General features: G+C 40.7%; 1 protein-coding gene across 1 annotated transcript in view; it reads left to right on the forward strand.

Moving 5' to 3' along the window:
- The window catches only part of TBC1D9 (TBC1 domain family member 9), an 89858-nt gene that overhangs the window by 19758 nt on the left and 46670 nt on the right, over positions 1-23430 (forward strand). The window contains exon 2 of the mRNA XM_060246721.1: positions 5984-6094. Within this exon, the coding sequence (XP_060102704.1) occupies positions 5984-6094 (111 nt within the window). The remainder of the gene's footprint in view (positions 1-5983; positions 6095-23430) is intronic.

The following is a 23430-nucleotide window of genomic DNA, read 5'->3' on the forward strand; positions in this document are numbered from 1 at the left end:
GAACAATGAAGACTATGCCTTCGTTTCAGCTACACATACTTGTACTTTCATTCTGTATTGAAACTAAGCTGTGTCAGATGCCTTGCAGAAAGGGAAGTGAGAGAAGTGGCATCATGGAGATGATGTGGAAGGCAGTTTCAGGCAATCAGAGGAAAAACAGTCGAGTTATTTGAGGGTGCTGAAGATCTTTTTTAAAGAATATTGTAAAGGGAAAAGTAACAAATAGGCAGCAGACTCAAAAGATACTCATATTCAAAGATAAAGCCAAGGGTTTGTGCCTGTTTTACAGATCTGATTGTGATGAATGTGAAGAGCACAGTGAGATGAAAGACTGGGAGGAAAAATGAGAAGTTAGTCAAGTTCAGTTTGAAATGATGAAGAGACATCCAAGTGGAAATATTAAACAAGAGGCAGGAGGGAAGAAGTAAGTTCAGAGTGAGTTGGATATCATCAGTATATAATACCTAAACCCATCAGGTTAGACATGGCCAATCAGGGATAATATGTAGGAAAAAAATGGGCCAAGGATAGGTTCCTAAGGAAGCCCAGCAGAGATGGGGAAGGCAGTGGGAAAGCTTCCCTGTGGGAACACTGAAAGAAGAATTAAGGGAGAACCAGCTGTGGACAGTCACAGAAAATAACATCAAGAGTGAAGCTGATGGAGAGGAGGATGTGACAATGAGAATAAACAGCAAAGTGGAAATCAGGAACCAGTTTGAGGGGGAGGGTGAATCACGGGTTGGCTTTTTCAGAATGGGACAAACTGAGGCATGTCTGAGCACAGTAGAAAAGGAACCAGAGGAAAGGTTGGGAAAGAATGGCGGATGAGTTGGCAACCAAAAGCTGTGAAATAATTGAATCAAGGTAGTATGTGAAGAAATTGGATAAGGCCAGTAGGATAGGTGACTGATTAAGTGAGGCATTTGGATGAGAGGAAAGATTAAAAAGAGGTGAAGAAAGAACTGAAAGAGGATGGAAATGGTGTAGGAGAGATCAGGACAGATTGTTCTGAAAGAATGCAATGTTTTAAGGAGGAAGGAGGTGATAGGGCAGATTTTAACAGAGCACTGAAAGTGGAAAAGAGATACTGGGGATTCCTTGACTTGGTGATGGCAGTTTCATTGTGTTGCTTAGCTTAGCAGATGGCAGTTCAGAAGAAAGAGGATGAATGTATAATGGACAAAATCAGCCAGCTCTTCTTTTCTAGGAGTGAGCAAAAATTAGCATTTAACTATGAAAGTCTGAACAGAGATACCAGATGGAATGTGTGAGCCAGAGTGAGATTAATGTTGGTCTAGGAAATTGATAGAAATAAAGAGTAAAGGACAGTGGATGAGTAACTGCAGTCTGTGGAGAAAGTTGAAATGTGGGAGGTGGAGGCAGCTTCCAAGAAAGCCACTACATGCATTGCCTGCAAATTATGGAAAGCACAAGAAACTGAGTGTGGGTCACATAGACTGTATGTAATGTGGAATGAGATAAGATGAGGGTCAGACAGAATATTCTTCAGCAGTGAGTTTGGGGGAGGGGGGAACCACTAATTTTTTAGCGAAGACAAGATCTAGGAAGTGTCCAAAGTATGTGGTGGAATCCATCTAGAAGCAGAGATTGAAAGAAAGGAAGTAGGAAATCATTGGGTTGGAAGGGATATCAGCTGTTGAGATTACCAAGAAATAAGTTGTCTGAGAGGAATAAGATGGGTCAGGCATCAGACTCTGAAATACAGGGAGAGAGGGAGCTGGTAGGGTACAGGAGCAATATGTAGATAGAGAATTGGAAGCAGAATTATACAGAATGAAAGTTGAGGAAGAGCAGACTGGGGGATCTGGGATGCGGTTGAAACTGGCAGAACACCACAGCTGTACACAATTTAAAATAATGGATCCCAAATATGGGGGAATAAGCTGTTGTCTTTGCTAAATGTTATGGCTTGAACTCTGACTCCTTAATAGCAGATTATGCTTTGTTTGTATCCCTCTGCTAATTTATTATGCAGCATATGAACATCCAAGCACTGAGACATGTTGCAACTCCAAGCAAGCTTTAGTTTTATGGTAATATGACTCTTGAGGTTCAGAGTCTCCCGAGGTGATGAGAAGCAATTCACTCCATCGATTACAATGGGATTTATGCATGAATAGTGTAACTAGATATGCTAATAGGGTATAGGAGAGAGAGCTGCAAAGAATTGAGCTCATCTAGATTTTGGATCATTTGTGTTTACATAAAGAAAGGTCACAAACTCTAGAATACCGCCAATATGGACTGTATTTCTTTTGTTTTATTTATTTTGCTGCTTACTTCCTGTGAATCTCAGACTGAACAGTCTGGAGTGCAAGGACATACATAAAGGCCCCCAAACCAGTTTTTCGGGAAGTACAAGATATGGTAGGGTGTCTATCCTTAAATGTAAAGTGTTTAGCTTGAGCTGAATAATTCTTTGAAGTCTGGCCAATAAAAAATAAGAGACCCTCTGTGATGCATAGTAAATTTCTGAAAATAGACCAAATAAAGGGGTACCCCAGTGTGAATAACAGTAGTAAAAAGAAAACACCGGGGAGTAGAACCATCAAACAATTATTCAGATATTCAAAATGTGCATACAAGCATTCATATATGTATTTATATATTATTCACAACGACTCGCAGTAAAAGCCAGGCACAACATTTTACCAAAGCACAATTTAAAGGTGCAGTACATTTTAAATAGCAAGCATTCCAAGCCACACAATTTACAAGGAGCAGTTTACAAAATAATTTTCCAGGTAAAATAAAGTCACCAAAACTATCCAAAAATCCTTTTAGTCAAATTGTAGATGTTCTAGTTGTCAAGTGCCCCTGGGAAAAAATTCACAAGCTGCGCAAATCTCAAAAAGCAGTTCACAAAACAGTTTTCCCAATAACCAAAGGCACCAAAATATACAAAAGTCCTTCAAAGTATGTTTCCAAATTAAAGGAGACAAACACCTTTTAAATGTATGGTGAAAAATCTAATGCCAAGTTAAGACCAAAAGGTGCATAAGATTTTAACCTAAAGATAAACCAAGTCTCCTTTTGAAGTAATATCCATTGGATATTTTCTATAGTATAATCCTGTGGTTGGTAGGTATACAATACAGAAAAGTTAAGTTGTTCTGCTGTATGTCCCATACACAGAAAATGTTCCACCATATTAGCCGACTTCCTCTTACTTTGGTGCTCGACTATATGAGTTCTTATAGCCCTCATTGACATGCCCACATAATATCGCTCACATGTGCAAATTAGCTTGTTTTGTTTTGCAAGTGGCAAAAAAAGAAAATTGCAACTTGATGTTCTTGTTGCTGTCCTCAAAAACATCACAGCGTGAATTTACCTGCTTTGCAGTGACCACATCTCTGGGTTCCCATTAGTTGGCATATCCATGGTCTTCTGTCCTTTCCTTAAATCAGCTCTGACAAGCAAATTTCTAATATTTTCCCCCCTATACAAACCAATCCTAGGTGGAGGAGTGCATCCTGGTATGTGTGAAATAACATGCCAGTGATGTAGAAATGCTCTACATATGCCAGCTGCCAAATGGGGAAAATGATGTATAGTAAATTTTCCTCTAAATGAAGAATGTTTGCAAACCATCATGCTAAAATCAGATTTTTTTGAAATTAAAACTCCAATGTAGCTTTGACATTTTTACATGTCACTTACTTATATTTACGTTCATGCTTTCATAGGTTCCTCTGTTTCATAATGGTGTCACATGGATGAAGACTCTGACCAGAATTCAGCTGCAGATTAACACTGCAGAAAGAGGCTGACATCTGTCCCAGTACCCAGTATCTATTCCAGATTTTGTGCCATTGGAATGAAACTTTTCCTGTGGAAGACAGTAAATGCAGGCTCAGATATCACCATGTGATACATGGAGTCAAGCAATATTTAACCCACAGGGTAACCCTATTACCAGCCCTAGTCTGCTCACACATATTTAAACTTTGCAATTTACCATTTCTTACACCTAAGGTATGCCTTTCTACTCTCAAAGCTTCAAAGCACACTGATGTGGAAAAAACAATTTAAACCATTAGGATTCTAATGTCCTTGTTATACAGAAAAGTAGAATGCTGAAAGTGAGACTTAAAACCAAGGGAAGCAAAAGTGCAAACGAAATGATCCTGATGCAGAGACAGCAGGTGGAGTAAACTGTACAAGAAGATAGACTATCAAACTGTACAAGGAGAACAAGGAAATGCATTTGTTGGCACCAAGGAGCAACGTACTGAGTCAGGGTAGGGTAGGCCAGTTGGCAGTTTCTAGAATATCCTCATTTCCTGATGGAAGAGGCAACTGCCAGATTCTTCCTCAAGCCAAAATTCTTTTGCCAAAGTTTTTTGAGAGATGATATGGATTGGAGAAGTTGGCTCCAGGCACTGAGTCTCCTCCTTTCCACCACCAGCTGAGGAAGTTGGCCATTGCTGTCTGAAGAATTTTTGCTTTTTTTCACCTAGGATGTGGTGCATACCAGCATTAAACCCCAGGCAGCCTGAGTTACTCTGCTGGAATTAAAGACACATTGCTGTAAGATTCCTTAAGGGCTAATGCATTTATCATGAAATGAACTAGTATGTGCCGTAGCCCGCTTAATCAGATACATGAAGTTGTTGGGAGTCAGTTGGCAGATACGCACCTATGGCTAGAAACAATAGAGGTCCATGTGGAAAATATTACACAGGGGTCTAGAAGATTCAGGTTTCCTGGAAAATCATTTGTAGCCTTGGACATATATATCTCTGGTAACTGAATCTAACACTTCATGTATCTGGTTGTGGCTCATAAAAGCCACACTATATTCGTTATATACTGTCATTTTGGCTGCACATTTTGCCCTAACACAGATCTCCCACTGGAATTGTTCCTCTTCTTTTGTCAGCCTCCATGTGTGGCTTGGATATTTCCTGGAATTGCAACTACTATCCAAGTGACAGAGATCAGTTTTCCAGGAGAAAATAACTGCTTTGCAGTGTGGACTGTATGGCATCACATCCCTGCTGAGGTCACTCCCCAGGCTCCACCCCCAAATCTCCAGGAATGTCCCAACCTGGAGTTAGCAACCCTATTACCAGCCCTATTAAAGTTACCTCTGATGTTTTGATATTTTAAAAAAAAATTAAGGGAAATGTGCGCTGAAAGAGGAAAATCAAAGCAAGTTTTGAAAGCAAATTCTTGAATACCTTTGAAACCTGCCAAGGACAGCTTGAGAAAATATTCAGTACAGCATTGTCTCTTCACTTAACAAAGGTTCTAAAGAAGAGATGTGACAAGGAAGGTCAAAGTCTCAGAGGGTGTTCAATTATTTATAACTCAGTGCTCTTGCATGAGCAGAGTGTAGTTCACTGTGTTAATGCTGTGTAGGCTATGCCTGACTCTTATTGACGGAGACTAGAACAAAGGAGATGTGAGCTAATGGGTATGGAGAGAAGAAATGGAGAGATTACTTCTGGCCAAAGAATGATGAACAGCTACAATCCAGAGGAGAGAGATGTCAGCTGAATGCCCACTGAAAGTCTCATTCTAATTATGCAGGGAACTTCAAAATGCCAGAATGGACTTCGCATTAGTTGAAACAGGTTGGATCTCTGTGTTACGATGGTTTTGAAGAAAAGTCCTGTCCTTTCAAATGAGTGTGTGTGTGCGCGTGCACGTGCATGCATGTGTGTAGGGATTTTCCAGCAATTCAGCCTGTCTGGAATGGCCTTGGGTTAGTCATAGCTATTGCAGGAGTTGTCCTTGAAACGGCAGCTGCTGTGAGAGCCCTCTCAGCTCCACCCTCTGTCTGTTGTGGGGGGAGAAGATATAAGAGATTGTGAGCCACTCAGTCTCTGATTCAGAGAGAAAGACGAGGTATAAATCTGCAGTCTTCTTCTTGTAAAATGTTGTGTTATTTTCAAATTTTGATGTCTGTTACAAGAAACCAGTGTGGTTACTAACTAAATTAATTTTTCTCCAGGTCTTCTTGTGGGCACTCTTGATGTTGTACTAGACTCTAGTGCAAGGGTGGCACCATATCGAATCCTCTATCAAGCTCCCGACTCTATGATATATTGGACTATTGCCTGTGGTGAGTATATGAACTCTGAGCAGCTTACTAGAGGATAGTTTGTTCTTTGTAACTCAGTGGAGTATACTGTATGCTGAATTTCTTACATTACTGATATAGAAAAGGCGATTTATAAGACTTATGCCAAGTAAAGCAATTATATTCTTCTGCACTTAGTCCCCGATAGTTTTCTGACCTAAAGACATTTATTTGTATCAAACATTTGTTTATAATACATCTTTGCAATTATTGTTGCATTGTAGACTATAATAACCTAGTAGGGCCACTTGAACTGGTGTCTTTGGCCTAGAGTAGACATAACATTGCTGATTTCTTAACAGTGGTTAATAGAGAAATAATATGGTGCAAGCTCATGCATTTCAACCCTTTCCCTCACCTCCTGTCCCTTATGAATATTCTGTTGCCCTTTCATTTTTAGATTAAATGTAGTATAGTGTTACATTTGCAGTGGTGCTAACCATGGTTAATGCCTGTCAGCATTTATTTTAGCCAGAACTGCCATCAGCTACAAACAGTTTCAAACTCTGGTTAAGAGCTCAACCTAGTTAGCATTAACCATGGTTAGCAGTGATAGAGACATCTCTGCTGGACCTCTCTTTCTAATTACTAACTGGAATAGTGCCATAGTTCTTGTGGAAAGCTTTTTTTGTGTGTGTGGCTTTTGCTTAGCAGAAAAATGTAACTGCATTTGTGCTTAAAGTAATTTTTATTTTGTACAAGTGTTTCTCCCCTTTAAAAATCTAGTTTGACTTGACTTCCAGAGTTGGAACATGGAGAGTTGAGCTGCTTCTCTAAAGAGAAGCGGACCGGAACTTCTGTTCTGGGTAGAGAAGGCGACCTCAACGCTTGCTGCCTACTTTTCTCAGTGAGGGAAAAGGCTAAGACGTGCTCAGGAAAATTCTGAGGGGATTTACTTTGGCTTGTGAGGAGTCCCAGTGGGGTTCCTTATAGGCTTTGAAGAGTCCCTGGCGAAGAATTGCATTCCCGCGTCTACAGAGGATTTCCGAGGTTATTAATTTGACTTAAATTCATCATGTTTCAAGCTTTCTTTGGACTATTCTAACATTTAAACATTTATCACTGGCAAGAACGGTGTTAAGAAGGATATATTGGGCTGCAAGGTAAGAAGATCTTTATCATTCCGAGACTAAAATCAATTTTATTTGAGATAAAGATTAAGATTTGGACTTAACTACATTATTCTAAAGTTGTAAAGAAGAGAAGGGGTTAATTTCGGGACTTTTGGCATTTAAGAAGCAAAGTTAAAAGATGAAAAACAACTATTGTTTGGAATACTTGCGGTTTCTGCAAAAAAAACCCCATCGTCACTGAGTTGCTGAACTGGAAGACGTTACAGGAAGTGGCATCATACAGGTATCGCGAGATGTCTCAACCACTGAGAACGTGACTTTGTGGCAAAAAAAGCAGGAAGGAGCCATTAGAAGAAGGGAACTTTTAAACCTCCTGGCCTTCACTAGGACTTGAAAACCATAGAGAAATTGTGGTGGCCATTAAAGGAAGGTCAAAAAATGTAAATATTCAAGAAAAGAGAATGAGACTTTGAAAATTAGTGGAGCCAGCAGATATCAAGATTACAAAGTGAAACATATTGGATTATAATATTGGAACTGATTTTGGTGACTTTTTGGTGAAAAAGGAAAAAACTTTCAAAAGGGACTGAAAAATTGCGGATGCCATTTTGTGCATTTTTAAAACTTTGAGTTAGGAAGCCCTGAGAACGGCGATTTTGGGCTTATTGAAAAGGGCATTTCCTAATCTATAAGATCTTATGGTTTAATTTGAATTTGGTGAGATCAATTTAAGAGCCTATTTTGGTAGTGGAGAAATAGTAATGTCTGATCACAAGTCGGCACCAAAACACACACGTGCAAGGACTGGTTCACTTGAGGAAGGCATAATGCCTAAAATACAAGAGCAATTGGATGCTATGGAGGCAAGATTGGTCAAAGTGATGAAAGATCTACTAATGGAGAATAAGAAGCAATTAATTAAAGAACTAAAAAAAGATATTGAAATAAATGCAGAAGTGGTGAAGACAGAAATTAAAAAAGAAATTGAGGATCTCAGAAAGGATTCACAAGCAACATTAAATAAAGTACATGTGGTTGAAAATAAGGTGAAGGATCAAGATTCCATTATTAACAAATTTCAGGAGAAAGTAGTTCTGCAAGACTGTAAGTTAATGGAAAAACAGATACGTCTGAGATGAGTACCTGAGAATGAAGGAGCTGACTTAAAGACATATATAATAAGCACTATTGCTGAGTTTTTGGAAATAGAACCTGATGAATCTAGTTATCTTTATGATTACATATACAGGGTCAATTCATCGTTTGCCAAGAAAAACTACCAAGAGATGTGGTAGTAAAATTTATTTCAAGAGACATGGTGGGAAAGATCTTAAGAAAACAATTTGAAAAAACATTGGAAATTGATGGAAGCAGAGTAATCATGAAAGAGCTGCCAAGAAAGGTTATAAATGACAGAAGATTGTACAAAAAATTAACTGACAAGCTGCGGGAGAATGAAGTGAGATACAGATGGATACTGCCTGAAGGTCTAAGTTTTGAATATGGAGGAAAGAGGATTACAATTACAAATGTACAGGAAATGAGGAGATTTTTTGAAGAAAATGAGGGATTTGGGGATACAGAATAAAAGAAGAATCGTTATGGATTACAAATTAATATCTTGGAACGTAAATGGACTAAATTCACCGCAAAAAAGAAAGGCTACATTTCATTGGATCAAGAAACAAAAATGTAACATAATTTGTTTACAAGAAGTACATATTAAACAATTGGATCACAAGTTTTTATGGAATAAACAATTGGGTAAGGAATTTTTTTCCTTGGCTAAAGAGAAAAAAAGGGGAGTGAGTTTTTATGTTAAACAGGAACTGGATCCAAAATTGATTTTTAAGGACAATGAAGGAAGATATCTAGCTGTGGAAGTGACGATGAATGATAAAAAAACATTGTTGTTGGGATTGTATGCCCCAAATGGGGCGAAAGACTCCTTTTTTAAGGATATTGTACAACAATTAGACCAAGTGACTTATGAACAAATAATGGTAATGGGAGATTTTAATGGAACAATTATTAATGATTTGGACAGATCAGGGAAAAAAATAAGGAGGGGAAGTTACCAAAGTCATTTTTTAATCTAGTAAAACAAGAAAGTCTGGAAGATATATGGAGGAAATTTAATCCTAAGGTACGTGATTACACTTTCTTTTCAGCTAGGCATAACTCTTTCTCAAGAATTGATATGTTATGGACTACAAAAGATCTTGAACTTCTAATGAAAAAATAGAGATTCTTCCTAAAGTTGGGGCTGATCGCAATCCATTGATGTGGTCGGCAAAGAGTGTGAAAAAGATTAGGAGATGGAGAATAAATGAAGATTTGCTACAGAAAACTGAGCCCTCTCCAGCCCCACCTACCTCACAGGGTGTCTGTTATGGGGGAGGAAGGTAAAGGAGATTGTGAGCCGCTCTGAGACTCTTCGGAGTGGAGGGTGGGATATAAATCCAATATCTTCTTCTTCTTAAATATTATGCTAAGTTATTTCAAGCTCAAAAGGTGGAGAAAAGAAAAATAGATGCATATTTACAGAAGATGCAAGTAAATCCCTTAACAGAAAATATGGGAAAGTTATTAAATGAACCAATTGAAAAAATTGAAGTTGAAGCAGCTATAAAGTCAATGAAAATGGGAAAGGCACCGGGTCCAGATGGTTTTACAGCAAAATTCTACAAACTCCTTGCAGAGACATTAGTACCGAAACTTCAGAAGCTGATGAATGTTACAAGGATTGATGGGATAATACCAAATACATGGAAGGAAGCAACAATTTCGTTGATACCAAAAGAAGATAGAGATACAACAAATGTAAAAAATTATAGACCATTACTTAACAATGACTACAAAATATATGCTTGGATATTAGCAGAACGACTCAAACAGCATTTGAATAATTTTATCAAAGAGGAACAAGCAGGATTTCTTCCCAGGAGACAAATTAGAGATAATATCAGAACTGTTATAGATATTGTTGAATATTATGAGAAACATCCTGAAAAAAAAGTGGCATTATTTTTTGCAGATGCAGAGAAGGCCTTGGACAATCTGAATTGGGATTTTATGTTTGCAGTAATGGAGAAATTGGGATTAGGAGAAGATTTTATAAGAATGGTTAAGGCGATATATACTGAGCAACAAGCAAGACTCTGTATAAATGCAGATTTGACAGAGAAAATGATTATTGGTAAAGGAACAAGGCAAGGCTGCCCTCTATCTCCATTGATATTTATAATGACATTAGAGATTTTGCTTAGGCAAATACAAGATGATAAAGAAATAGAGGGGTTGAAATTGAAAGGTTTTTCTTATAAATACAGAGCATTTGCTGATGATGTAATGTTTATCAATGAAAATCCCTTATCTGTGACACCATTGCTGCTTCGTAAAGTGCAGGAGTATGGAGAATTGGCAGGTTTTTATATAAATAAAGAAAAATTGAAAATTTTGTGCAAAAATATGACAAAGAGTCAACAGGAAGAACTAGAAAGTATAACAGAGTGTGAGGTCACTTCAAAAGTAAAATATTTAGGTGTGGAAGTTACCATGAAAAATATAGATTTGTATAAAAATAATTATGAAAAGCTTTGATGGAAAATTGATGAAGATTTGATAAAATGGAACAAATTGAACCTGTCTATTCTGGGCAGAATCGCTGCAATTAAAATGAATGTTCCACCAAGAATTATGTTTTTATTTCAAACAATTCCAATTGTGAAGGACAATAAACAATTTAGTAAATGGCAAAGAAAAGTTTCAGAATTTGTATGGGCTGGGAGAAAACCAAGGATCAAAATGAAAATTTTAACCGATGCAAAAGAAAGGGGAGGTTTTCAGTTACCGGATCTAAAATTGTATCATGATGCAGTGTGTTTGGTATGGTTCAAAGAATGGATGATGTTATTAAATAAGAAATTGTTGGTTTTAGAAGGCCATGGAAATATTTTTGGTTGGCATGCTTATATGTTGTATGGGAAAAATAAGTCTTTCATCTTGCTATGTGTTTGTGGCCAATCCCTTTGCTTGTATAGCTGCTTTAATAAGGCAGTCCTGGTCTGAATCTTTCAAACTCTTGATTTGTAGAATATGTGGAGTGTAAATTCTATGCATATTTACTTGTAAATAAATCCCAGTGGCTTACTACCAAATAAGTATATGTGGGGTTTCTGGTTTGTTTGTTTAATAATATAGATTTAGAAATCTGCACCCATCAGCTTTATTTCTTGTGGTACAAATAACTGCAGTTTATTTCTTCACATCTGCCACTCATAAAGACAATCTGGTTGCATTAGTGACTAAGATATTTTTACTGGGCCCTGTTTTTCTTCCCATTTTAATCTAGCAGGATGTGATAATATATCCTGACAGCAGGTCTTTTAAAACAGTTTCACAGACTCAAAACTGCTATGTGAGGGTTGCCATTTTCTTGGAACAAGTGTGAAATTGCACCATTAGTTTTAGTATGTCAGACTTTCCATTATTATCCTAAAGACCCATGCAAGCTGATAATATTTAGCTGTCCTTGATAGGCATAATATACTTGATATTCATAATAACAGCAGAGATTCTGAAGATGCCAACTTCAATTATTTATAACATGAAACTAATAAAAGTTGAAACATGGATGTTATCCATTAAAATCCATTAAGCTATTTAGGGATGCTTTTGAAGTTGGCTCAGAATTCAAGCTTCAGCCACTCGCGTGTCTTCAGAGTGGGAGTGTGTTTCACAGTTTCTAATGCTTTGACAGACAAGAATTTCCACTTCCCTGGAAAATTTAGGTTCCAGAATGCACTGGGTGCCATGAACACTAGACATTCAGGTCACTTGCAGGGGGAGGAGGAAGGAAGGAAGAATGGAAGGAAGAGATTTCCCCTTTTTTCCATCCTTAGCATCCTTTCTGTTTCAGGGAAATAAACTCTTTGGAGACAACCTGGATGACATCCTGCTAGAAACAAAGAATAGGAAGCTGTACCTAGAGCATACAGAAGAGAAAATAGAAGGTACAACCCTTCACACTCCTTTCAAAGCCAGCATACTCTGCTGTGCTTCGACCTTGACCAAAGACACACCAACTTGAACAGACAGACAGAATACTCAAGGATATCTCTGTAACAAAAAACCAAACGTTCAGCCCTTTAATTTCAATAAAGGAAATAAGCTCTAATAAAAGAGAGAATGGCACCAGATCCCCACAACTGGGAGGAGGATTAGCTGACTTCCTCTCCCAGTACAGTTGGCCCAACATCGTCCAATGGGTAATGGACATAATTAAAATGAGGTATGCAATAGAATCAAAATGTTTCCCTCCAGACAGGTTCTCCAGTCTTTAGAATCCAAACAGATAGAGAAAACCTGCTGTCTATAGAAGCCATTCATCACCTAGTAAACATTGAGGCCACAGAACAGGTTCCTGAATGTGAAGTTTCATTAGGGGTCTACTCAGTTTTCTTTACAGTCCCCAAGAGAAATGGGGACTGGTGAGTAATTCTAGATTTAAAGATTGTAAGGCTCTCTGATTCAGAGAGAAGGGCGGGGTTTAAATCTGCAGTCTTCTTCTTAATACATTTGTGGTCCAGAAGCGCTTCAGGATGGATCAGCCTTCTTGAAATCAGGGCAGTCAGACTGGCCTTAATCAGGTTCTGGGATGTGATCAGTAACAATAATGTCTTAATAAGAACAAAGACAAACAATATCTTGTTGAAAGCCTATATAAATAGGCCAGGTAAGTCCAGGTCTTCAACCCTGCACACAGAGGCAGCATGGATCATGTGTTGCTCAGAATGGAACCTCGAGTCTGTATCAAAACTTTTGTGCTTGCAAAATGTGCTAGCAGATTGCTATGGAGACAACAGGTGAATGATGAGTGGTCTCTCAAGATGGAGATATTCCTGCAGGTTGTGAAATGCTTCTGCAACCCAGTTGTGAACCTTATAGACTGAGACCTTAATCACCATGCACCCAAAAGTTCTTATGGTTCCAGATGGGGGGAGCAAAACAGCAGAGGAGGGGAGGGATGTCCCCCCTCCGGCCACCAGGCATCCTTTAAGCCTTTCCACCTGTTCTGCTAATACCAAAGATGCTGAGGAAACTGAGGCAAAAAGAAGTAACCCTGATCTGTATAGCCTTCACTTGGCCACTCAGACCCTGGTTTTCAGCATTAGTGATCAATAGAAATCCTTGGCAGAATTTTGTTATTGTGGAGGACATGCTAAGTTTCACAGGGCCTGCAAAGCAGCACTCTTCCATTTAGCTTTTCATTATTGGGTCTGTTTATGTGGGGTGTCTTTTAGTTTTATTTGTATTATTTTTTAATTGGATGTCAGTTAATACTTTAGCTTTTAGCTGCTTCAGAACTGCTTGACAGCGAGAGGCGACCTATAGTAATAATAATGCTTCAGCAGGGGCCGCTGTGGCACCCAGACCCAGCATGGCTACACCTGACTACTTGGAAATGGAAAGATTGTTCTGCAAGGATCACAAGTATCATGGTAGTCACTAGAGGAGTTTCTACATCAAGAAAGCATGCTGGTGGTGCAAATGGAAGAACCTAGACCCATTCTCTTCCATGTTATGCTAAATCCTGGAGTTCTGCAAATAGTATCAACCCAAATATTCTACACAGACAAGTGGCAGCTCTGGCTACCATTGTCCCAGAACTTGGTGGATGCTCTGTATCCAGACATCATCATATAGTCAGGCCTCTCAAAGGAGTAGTCCACATCAACTCTCCAGTTGTCCATAGATTTCCTTCTTGGCAACTACATGTAGTCTTGTTGGTGTATACTCAAACTCAATTTGAACATCTGAGAGAAGTTCCACTGAACTGATTGAAAATGAAGGTCATGTTTCTGATAGCCATGACTTCAGGAAGAAGGGTCTTAGAATCAGGAGTTTTATCTACCAAGAAAAGTCTCTGTGTTTTTCACAAGGACAAGTGAATGGATCCAGCATTCAGTCAAAAGGTCAATACTTGTTTCCACTGCTCCCAGGCAGGCCTTCATTCTGTCCAAAATCATTTCATCCCATTTCATGCTAGATCTTCAGAGCCTTAAGGATCTACATCAGGTACATAACATCAGTTCATAAAACAGACCTTTTTATCTTGGTGAGTTCACCTAACAAGGGACAGAAAATGTTTAGAGCAACGATATGTCTGAGGCAGTGCATTTCACATGCTTACCAAGGTACCACCTGGAACCACAGCTGGCTCCATTCATAGTGCTAACTGCTAACACAGCATTGGATGCTGAAGCTTCCATTGAGGAAATGTTAAAGTGTCCACATGGTTATCTCTGTTGACCTTCATCAGGCCCTAGAAAATGAATATCTTTGCTTAGCTGACAGAGCCTTCAGAAGGAGGATATTACAGCAAGTAGTGCAGGTGGATTGATTTTCCCGCACAACATGGGATACAACTGCAACAAAGGAGCAATGACACTTACCATGAGGGTTCCTTCTCATGGTAAGGGAGGGAGGGCATCTTGTCCCACACTTAAGTGAATGAGGGGATAACAATCTGTTTTTGCCATTTTAATGCCTGCTTGTTTCCTGTCTTGTGATTCCTGTTTCCTAAAATGTTGAATGGTTTACTTAAAACATTAAATAACATTAAGTAAAACATTATTAACTACTTTGGGGAAAGTGGGTGACTCTGCCCCAGGAGACAGGAAACCTGGATAAATTTTAGTCCTGCCTCCTTAATGGGCAGATGGGAATCACCCATGTCAAGGTGTCCTTCCTTCCTTCCTCAGAGCAGAGGGAACTGTCATAAGTGCCAATGTTCCCTTCTAATAGCAAAGCCTTAAATACTTAAATCCAGTAACTGGAGCTGTAAATGGGCAAGACAGATCTTTCTACAAACCTGAAGAGGGCTCCAGGCTTATAGAAAAATGTGAAATCTACACAAGATACATTGGGGGCTTTAAAAAATCCAAAAATGAAAAAAGGAGTGCCTATATCTGTAAGCAAGGCATTCCCTTAGTGGCTGTTGCTAAGCAATAACAATATTCTAGGCTGGATTTCAGTGATTAAAAGGCAGGGGAGAGGGCAGGGCCCCTTCCAGGCCTATTTTGAGTGAAGACTGATTAGGGCCAGGCCTGACTAGGTTGCCATAGAGTCCAGCTTCCAAAGCAGCCATTTTCTTCAGTGTGACAGATTTCTGTCATCTGTTCAGTTGTAACTCTAGAAGATCTCCAGGTCCCACCTGGAGCTTGGCAACAACCTCTGAGAGACTTGATACTATTCAACTTGCATGATTCAGCTAGGACTGGCTGCTTGCTGCTGTTCAACAGCAACAACCCTATCAAAGCCAGTGTGTTATAGCAGTTAGAACAAGGGTGGCCAAAGTTGCTTAACATAACAGCTACACAGAATAAACATCAGACGTTTGAGAGCCATAAGATGTTTGAGAGCCACAAGACATGAATGTTAGATGTTGGAGAGCTGCAAGAAAGGAAAGGAGGGAGAGGTGGAAAGAAAGCAACTATAACTTTAAATGCATTCTCCAAGCCACATGTGGTTTATTGACTTTATCATTTTCAATGCCCCACCCTTTTGTGGTTTTCAGACGTTATTCAAAATTTTCAGTTAGTTCTTGATAAGATCCATTCTGGTTTCTTGGACATGTGTGCTTATTTCCCTTTCCTCTTCTCATATAAGTTAAACTGTTATTAAAGAATTCCCAGTTTATTATGAGCCACAATTTAGGGAGGGCCTGTGGCTCAGTGAAAGAGGCTCCACTTTGTATATAGAAGGACCCAGATTCAATCCCTAGCATCTCCAGTTAAAAGGACCAGGTAGTAGACCTTGGATAGAGACTTTGGAGACCTTGGATAGCCACTGCCAGTCTGAGAAGACTCAATCTTGGTGGACCAAAGGTCTGATTCAGTATAAGAGGAGAATCTTACCAGATGTGGAAATTCTTGTAGGCTGATGCCATGTGCACATGTTAGAATGATGATTCCCTCTAATTTTGATCAATGTTTTGTAACACTACATTGAAGCAACAGTTGGCTCCCACAGTAGAAGTTCTCAAAATTGATATTAATTCAAATGTTTGACTTCATATTACAAGAAGAAGGAAAAAGAAACAGGAAGCTTTGGATCAACCCCCAGTTATCTTGTTGCATAGGAAGTCTGTTTGACATTTTTTTAAAAAATCTATTATGCTTTACTGCATAGGAAGTCTGTTTGAACATTTTGAGGTATTATAAGTTTCAAAAACTATTTGACATCTTTATTGTTAATTTGAGAACGCTTGTCCATATATATATAAAGGGTTTATTATTGTGAATTAGAACAAATAAATACTTTATTCAGTTCAGTCATCATAAGGGTTATGTATTGATATAAAATAGTTAAAATATAGAAAATTTAATCTTTGCTGTATAGACAATCTTTAGTATCTCTGATTTAGTATAAGACAGCTTCGTATGTGTTCAGATGTTGTGTCACAATATATTGTGACAAATTCAGGGGGGTAGTTGTGTCTGAAGCAGCAGAACAAGTTTGAGTCCAGTGACACCTTTAAGACCAAAGAATTTACAAACATGCAAGAAATGAATGACGTTATGTGTTAAATCCCTCTTTAATATTATTATGCTGTATGCTAAATTGATGCTATTCACAGGTTTTACAAACTGCCTTAATCCAATCTTAGCTACATCTGTTGCTGTTACTTATGCATCTTGACTGTAATTAGCCTTCCCTGGCAACACCCTCCCCTCCATATGTAATGGCTGATGTCTTCTGTTTCAATGAATCTGAAAAAATGTGCATGCACAGGAAAGCTTATACCCAGCATAAAACTTTGTTGGCCTTAAAGGTGCCACTGGACTCAAAATTTATTGTGATGTTTGAGCTGAGATGCTTTAATGTATTGCAGTTTTTTACTTGCAAGCTGGGATACTAAACCACCCAGTTTAAAATTCCACTTTTTGCATAAGAAACAAGCCTCAATTTGCTAAAGTTTCCCAATAGGGACATGACAATAAGTTGTAGGTAGGATGAAGGGTAAGTCTTTAGTTTCAGCTTTGTACAGAAGGAAAAGGAAGAAAGCAAAGAGGTAGAGTGTGCAAACCTAAGAATAAACCATGTTTATTGTCCTTGTGAACAAACCAGAGTTTGTTCATGACATCTTGTTTCTCAACAGTCTAAATTCTGTGTCTATGTTCAGTCTGTGGCTGCTTGCATCACTCCCAGTAGCCCTGTGTAGACATCCCAATCATGTGGGCACTCACCGCACAGAGAGGGAGAATGAGCATGTTGACTCTGTCCATTACTTCCACATGATTTCCAGGTGGTCTGCATGGACACCCACTCCCTGCAATCAGAAATTTTGCAGGTAGGGACTGTATCCATTAGTTGACATGGCATGATTATGGTACAGTTAACCCTATTTATTTGTTTTGTCAAAGACTAGGAGTACCATTTTTTAGAGAAGGCAAGCAAGAATATAAAAATAATAGTAGTTTAAAAGATTTCTTCAAATCATCAATGAATAGTGATAGTGTAGTAACAAAAAGCATTTTTTATTGCTCAGCAGAAAATGAGCCATCTTTTTGCATCCATCTAGTGATTTAAGTGCATTACCTATATGTTATGTTATAGCTCTCTGTGGATATGTAAAAGCTACAGAAAAAAGGACTTAGTCCTTAATGTCACATCCAGAGTTATAATGATACATTTTCATGTAGTAATCTTAAGCAAAAAACAGTATGATGATCATATATGAGCCTTTGCTGCCGCTGTTTAAATTATGTAGGCTTTCAGAAATGATTTGTATTCAGAGTGCAGAGTAGAAATGCAAGGCCTCCCTGGAATGGTTCAAAATGATCTCATTCCTCATCAGCAGAACTGTGTCAGAGAAGCTTATACTTGCAGTTCCCTGGAAATAATTTATCTACATGGGTAGTTTTATAGTGGATAGAAAATAATGTATTTGGTCATTGCATATACACCCATGACTTCCTAACACTCTAGTGATCTACAAACTCTTTGGGTGTTTTCCCACAGAGCTTACCTTGGAGCGACGTCCCTCTTCACCGCGCAGCGTCTGCGCGGATTTCCCACCAACTGCTCTGCAGAACCAGGAAGTGCCGGACCTTTTGCGTCGCAGATGTTAACTGCTAAAAACCAGTTTACGTTAGCGACTCAAAAGCCGCGGCTCTTCCTGGTTATGCGGAGCAGTTGGTGGGAAATCCGCGCAGACGCTGCGCGGTGAAGAGAGACGTCGCTCCGAGGTAAACTCTGTGGGAAAACGCCCTTTGTGTTCAGGGTTGCAGTATAGTCTACAAGAATAATCTGCATTTTTAAAAGCACTAATTACAGTAGGCGGGAATTATGCACACGCTTAACTCTTCCATTGAACAGATATATTAAGAGCACCTCTCTCAATGTCACTTAAATGAACTTTGGGTGGATAATACTTTATATTTACAGGTTTTGAGATAGTTAATAGAAGATGGTTCCAGTCTGGCTTCTTTTTCTAATTATGGATTATGCACGTAATTCCTTGATTTTTTAAATTGGCTCCTAACCAATTAGTTGTATGTATTTGTTTTACTTTATATATTGTTGAGGTTATTTATTGGCTGTGTGATCCTGTATCAACATAATGTGTAAGCATAAATATAAAGAAAGGCTGGAATACTACAAGCACAGCTGGTTTCCAATATTATTTAGAACTTCCATAGGACTCTTGTTAAACTGGTAAACAATTTGAATACATTTAACCCCCTCCCCCCCAAAAAAAAACCTGACACATTTTCTCCATATCAAAAGACCTGAGTTTCATAAGAATACATACTTTTTGTGCCCTTTCCCATTAATTGTGCTGTCAAAAGAGTGCAATCAAGAAAGTGTTGGATCTAGACACTTGAGTTGAAGTTGAGGATTTAATTTTGTTCCATACTATAATCTCTGATAGGCAATAGTCATGATTGCTATTTTAACAAGATTTAGCCAAAGCTTTTAAAAATATCTGGGAAATCCAGTATGCATGGGAAAGCATGTAATGTTTACATGCTTAGAATGTAAACTGGTGATCTAATCAACTGGTGGGTCACACAGGCTACCTTTGGATGAATTTAATGTTTTGTGGGGTACTCTTTGCTGTTTTCTTTGTAATCAATTTCCATGCACATGTTGGTACCTGAATCAGATTTATCGAGGGGGGGGGGGATTGGCTCAATGGTAGAGCATTTGCTTGGCCTGCAGAAGATCCCAGATTCAGTTCTTGCCATCTCCTGTTGAAAGGACCAGTAAGTAGGTGATGTGAAATACCTCTGCCTGAAAGCTGGGATATCTGCTGCTAGTTGTCAAGAGTAACTTAATCTTTATTTTTCTTGCTATATGTATCTAAATTGCTCACAGTTATACAATGCCAACGCTTGTACTTGCTATGCTAGCTGATTGCTTTGAAGCATTCTCGCTGCTTATCTAGAGGGAGGGTCGCATGTCTGGGAACTCGTATGTTACTATACAACCAAGGTCAAGGTGGAGATGTGGCCAAAGGGGTGATGCTAGAGTAGGAGGGAACCCGCACAAAATCCTCGCTACAGCTTTGCGTGCTTGGCTTAAATTGTAACAGTCAGGGCAAAGGGTTATAAGAGCAAGGAACTGGCGGGAGAGCCAGTTCCAACAACGCCTGTATCTGCCTATGATGCTGGAATAAAGATCTTGAACTGTACTTGTCTATTCCTTGCCTCTGGGTCTGACATTTTGTCGGAACTCCTCTGAGCAGCCTGAACCCAGACTAATGATGGTTGGAGAACAGAACCAAGCTATGGGGACAACTATAACCACTACAACCGACGAGGAGGAACCAAAGCCCGAAGGGCCTAGGGTGACTCCCGTCACAGTGATGGGCCGGAGGAGAGAGTGGGGTTCCATGGATTTCCAGGAGAGTATTATCGGAGATCTGAGAAAGGACCCCCATCACTGCATCTAACTCGGGGCTACAGAGATCCTACCACCCATGGGGGTTCCAGGGTGACGAGAGTGGAGGGGACTACCAGCGTGCGAGCGGCATGGGAAATGGCGCTAACAAGCAGGTCAAAAAGCCCTCACCAGCCAGAGCAGCCAACTGCACGAGGAGATGCAGGTCATGCACGCCTTTTGATCCAGGAGAAGCACAACCTCACTCGACAACTACAGTCAGTGGCGGAGTGTGTTGCGGACGCACCCCCCTGACAAGCTCTGCGAGAGGGTGACCAACCCAGGGCCCTGGTGGGAGGAGAGCCGCCAGCAGGAGAATAGCCTGGAGGGGGCGAGCTAGCCCCCAACTCAGGCCAGAGGAACCTGCCCCAGTACCAGGCAGGCCTCGGGTCAAGTTCGATGGGGACCCTGCAGACCTTGCCTACTTCATAGTGTCGGTGCGGGACCACCTCAGCATGTGGGCACGCAACTTTCCGACAGAACAGCTGTGGGTAGTGTTCATCGGGAGCTGCCTCCATGGGGCAGCTGTCCAATGGTATGTCACCCTGTTCAAAAGTCGGTCCCCGGTCCTAAACTCAGCCACGGACCTCTTAAGGGCCCTCCACCGCCACTTCGAGGACCCTCTGCAAGAGACTAACGTGATATCAGCCCTACAAGACCTGAAAAAGTGCCGGGTCGGTGTGTGACTACCTCAATGAATTCAGGGCACTGAATTCAAAGTCCACCAATGGGAGAAAGGGGCCAGGACCAAACACTTCAAGCCTGTGAGATAGAGGATTGCAACAAGATGGTCACCCTTCACAAGAAGTAACAGAGCGGGGGCCCCCAAGGAAGGCCAGGAGAGGCCCCCGAGACCGAGCCTCCCCAAGAGGGCCCCCAAGTCACTCTCCCAAGAGGAGCAAAACCGCAGAGCCAAGGTCAAACTGTGCTTCAAGTGTGGGGTTGAGAACCACATCACCAGCGAGTGTCCAAGCAAGCCGAGAGAGCCACAGACCTCCACGCCCATCAAGCCAGAAGCGAAGAAGAAAGTCGGGAGGTCGGGACCCTGATTGATAAAGCCAAGTCTGCGGTGTTCCGAGAGCCAATTCTGGAAGAGTCTGAAGGGAAGGACAGAGAGGCCCAGGTGTTGGGAAACGATAACGACTGCTGTGAGGAGCGCAGAACAGCAGGTCCAAGCCATGACCACGCCACTAAGGGTGAGATTATCCGGGACTTTGTATTATGTGCCCATAACCCTAGTGAACCCAGTCACAAAATGGTTTTCCTGCATCAGGGCCCTACTGGACTCGGGGTTGCTATCACCCAGTTTAGTAGAGGCACTGGGACTGAGAACTGTCCCCTTATGGAGTCTTATATATTTGAACAGATGGACAGGAGTCCGATGAAGGGAGAACCGTGTAGCACTGGAACGGAAGTATGCGCCCTGGAGGTGGGAGAACACTGGGAGCCCTGCACCTTGATCGTGGCCCTGGCCGCTACATTCGAGCCGTTCTCAGCCTAGAGTGGTTGGTCGATCATGATCCACTCGTCCAGTGGAGCGGGAGCACAATATACTTTCTAGACCTGGTGTGCAAGAGTCACTGCTGGGACAAAAAGTGGGGGCCGCATCCCCCTCCAACTGGAAAAGTTATGCGTTACCGAAGTAGAGACACCCACTGCCCACCAAATACCAAGATCTATATAAGGTGTTTGATGCTCAAGAAGTGGACGAGCTACCCCCTCACCGAGACACAGACTGTGCCATTGAGCTGGTAGAGTGGGAGTCACTACCCAAACCAAACTGTACTCTATGAGCCGGAGGGAGTGGGAAGAGCTGCAAAAGTTCCTGGAGCTAAACTTACTCAGGGGTTTCGAACGACCTGCCAAGTCCCCCCATCCCACCCCTGTATTTCTCAGAAAGAAAAAGGACAACAGTTTGCAGCTATGTACTGATTTTCACGGGTTGAATGCAATTTCTATATATAATATATAATAATAGATTTTATTTGTATCCCGCCCTCCCCGCCTAGGCGGCTCAGGGCAGCTAACAACATTTTGGGGGAATATACGATGAGGTGCCCCACTTGCATATTTCAAAGAAGAGGGGAGGCCTTCCTCCCGGGCACCTCCAACCCTTCCCTTCTGCTTCGTGCCCCTGGAAATGTATATCAATGGACTTTATAACTGACCTTCCCCCGTCCATGGGGAAAACCGTAATCTGGGTGGTGGTGGACACCTTTTTCAAGCAAGCCCACTTCATACCCTGTAAGCAGCTACCCACAGTTAAGCAGTTAGCCCAAATGTTTATCCAGCACATCTTTCAACTACACACTTTCCCCAGTAAGGTGATTTCCGACCACAGACCACAATTTGTTGCCAAATTTTGGTCACACCTATGTGAGTTGGCTGGGATGGAGCAAGGAATTAGCTCTGCCTATCATCCTCAAACAGACAGACAGACGGAACGCACCAACGCGGTGCTGGAATAGTTTTTACGCTGTTACGCATCTTTTCAGCAGGACAATTTGGTGACCCTTTTACCTTTTGCGGAGTATGCTTACAATAATAGTGTACATAGCGCCACCAAAATAAGCCCGTTCCAAGCAGTGCATGGCTGCGAAGGCAAACCTTTCCCCGAGCTCGTCTCCCTCCCCTGTCAGCTCCAATAAACTTTGTGGAATGGTGTAAAGGAATAGCTGAGGGATGGACAGTTATCAGGCAATAACTCCAGAGGGCACAAGAGGCCTATAAAGCACAATATGACAAAAAACACTCTGAACTGTGGGACTTGGCAGTGTGGGAGAAAGTATACATTTCAACCAAGTGCTTACCCAACGCACAAAACTGTAAAAAGTTGGGAATGAAGTACTTGGGACCTTTCCCGATTAAACGGATTATAAATTAAGTGACTGTAGAACTAGAACTGTCAAAAAACCTAAAACATGTGCACCCTTGTTTCCACGCCAGCTATCTGAAGGTGGACCCTGGGCTCTCGTCATGGCATCCCCAGACGAAGCCACTGCCCCCGACTCTGGTTCGTGGTCAGATTCATCATGAGGTACAGGAAATCCTCAACGCCAAGCTCAAACATGGTGAATTCTTTTACCTGATCAAATGGACCCATTTCCCATTATGTCAAGCAGAATGGGTTAACGCCACAGATATAAATTGCAAGGCAATGATCAAGGACTTACAACGAACATCCTGAAAAGCTCAGGAGAAGGGAACCTTAGGGGGGGCAGAATGTCAAGAGTCACTTCATCTTTGTTCCTCTTGCCATATGTATCTAAATTGCTCACAGTTACAGAATGCTAA

Source organism: Heteronotia binoei, chromosome 9 (assembly GCF_032191835.1).
Source record: "Heteronotia binoei isolate CCM8104 ecotype False Entrance Well chromosome 9, APGP_CSIRO_Hbin_v1, whole genome shotgun sequence".
NCBI classification, from domain to species: Eukaryota; Metazoa; Chordata; class Lepidosauria; order Squamata; family Gekkonidae; genus Heteronotia; species Heteronotia binoei.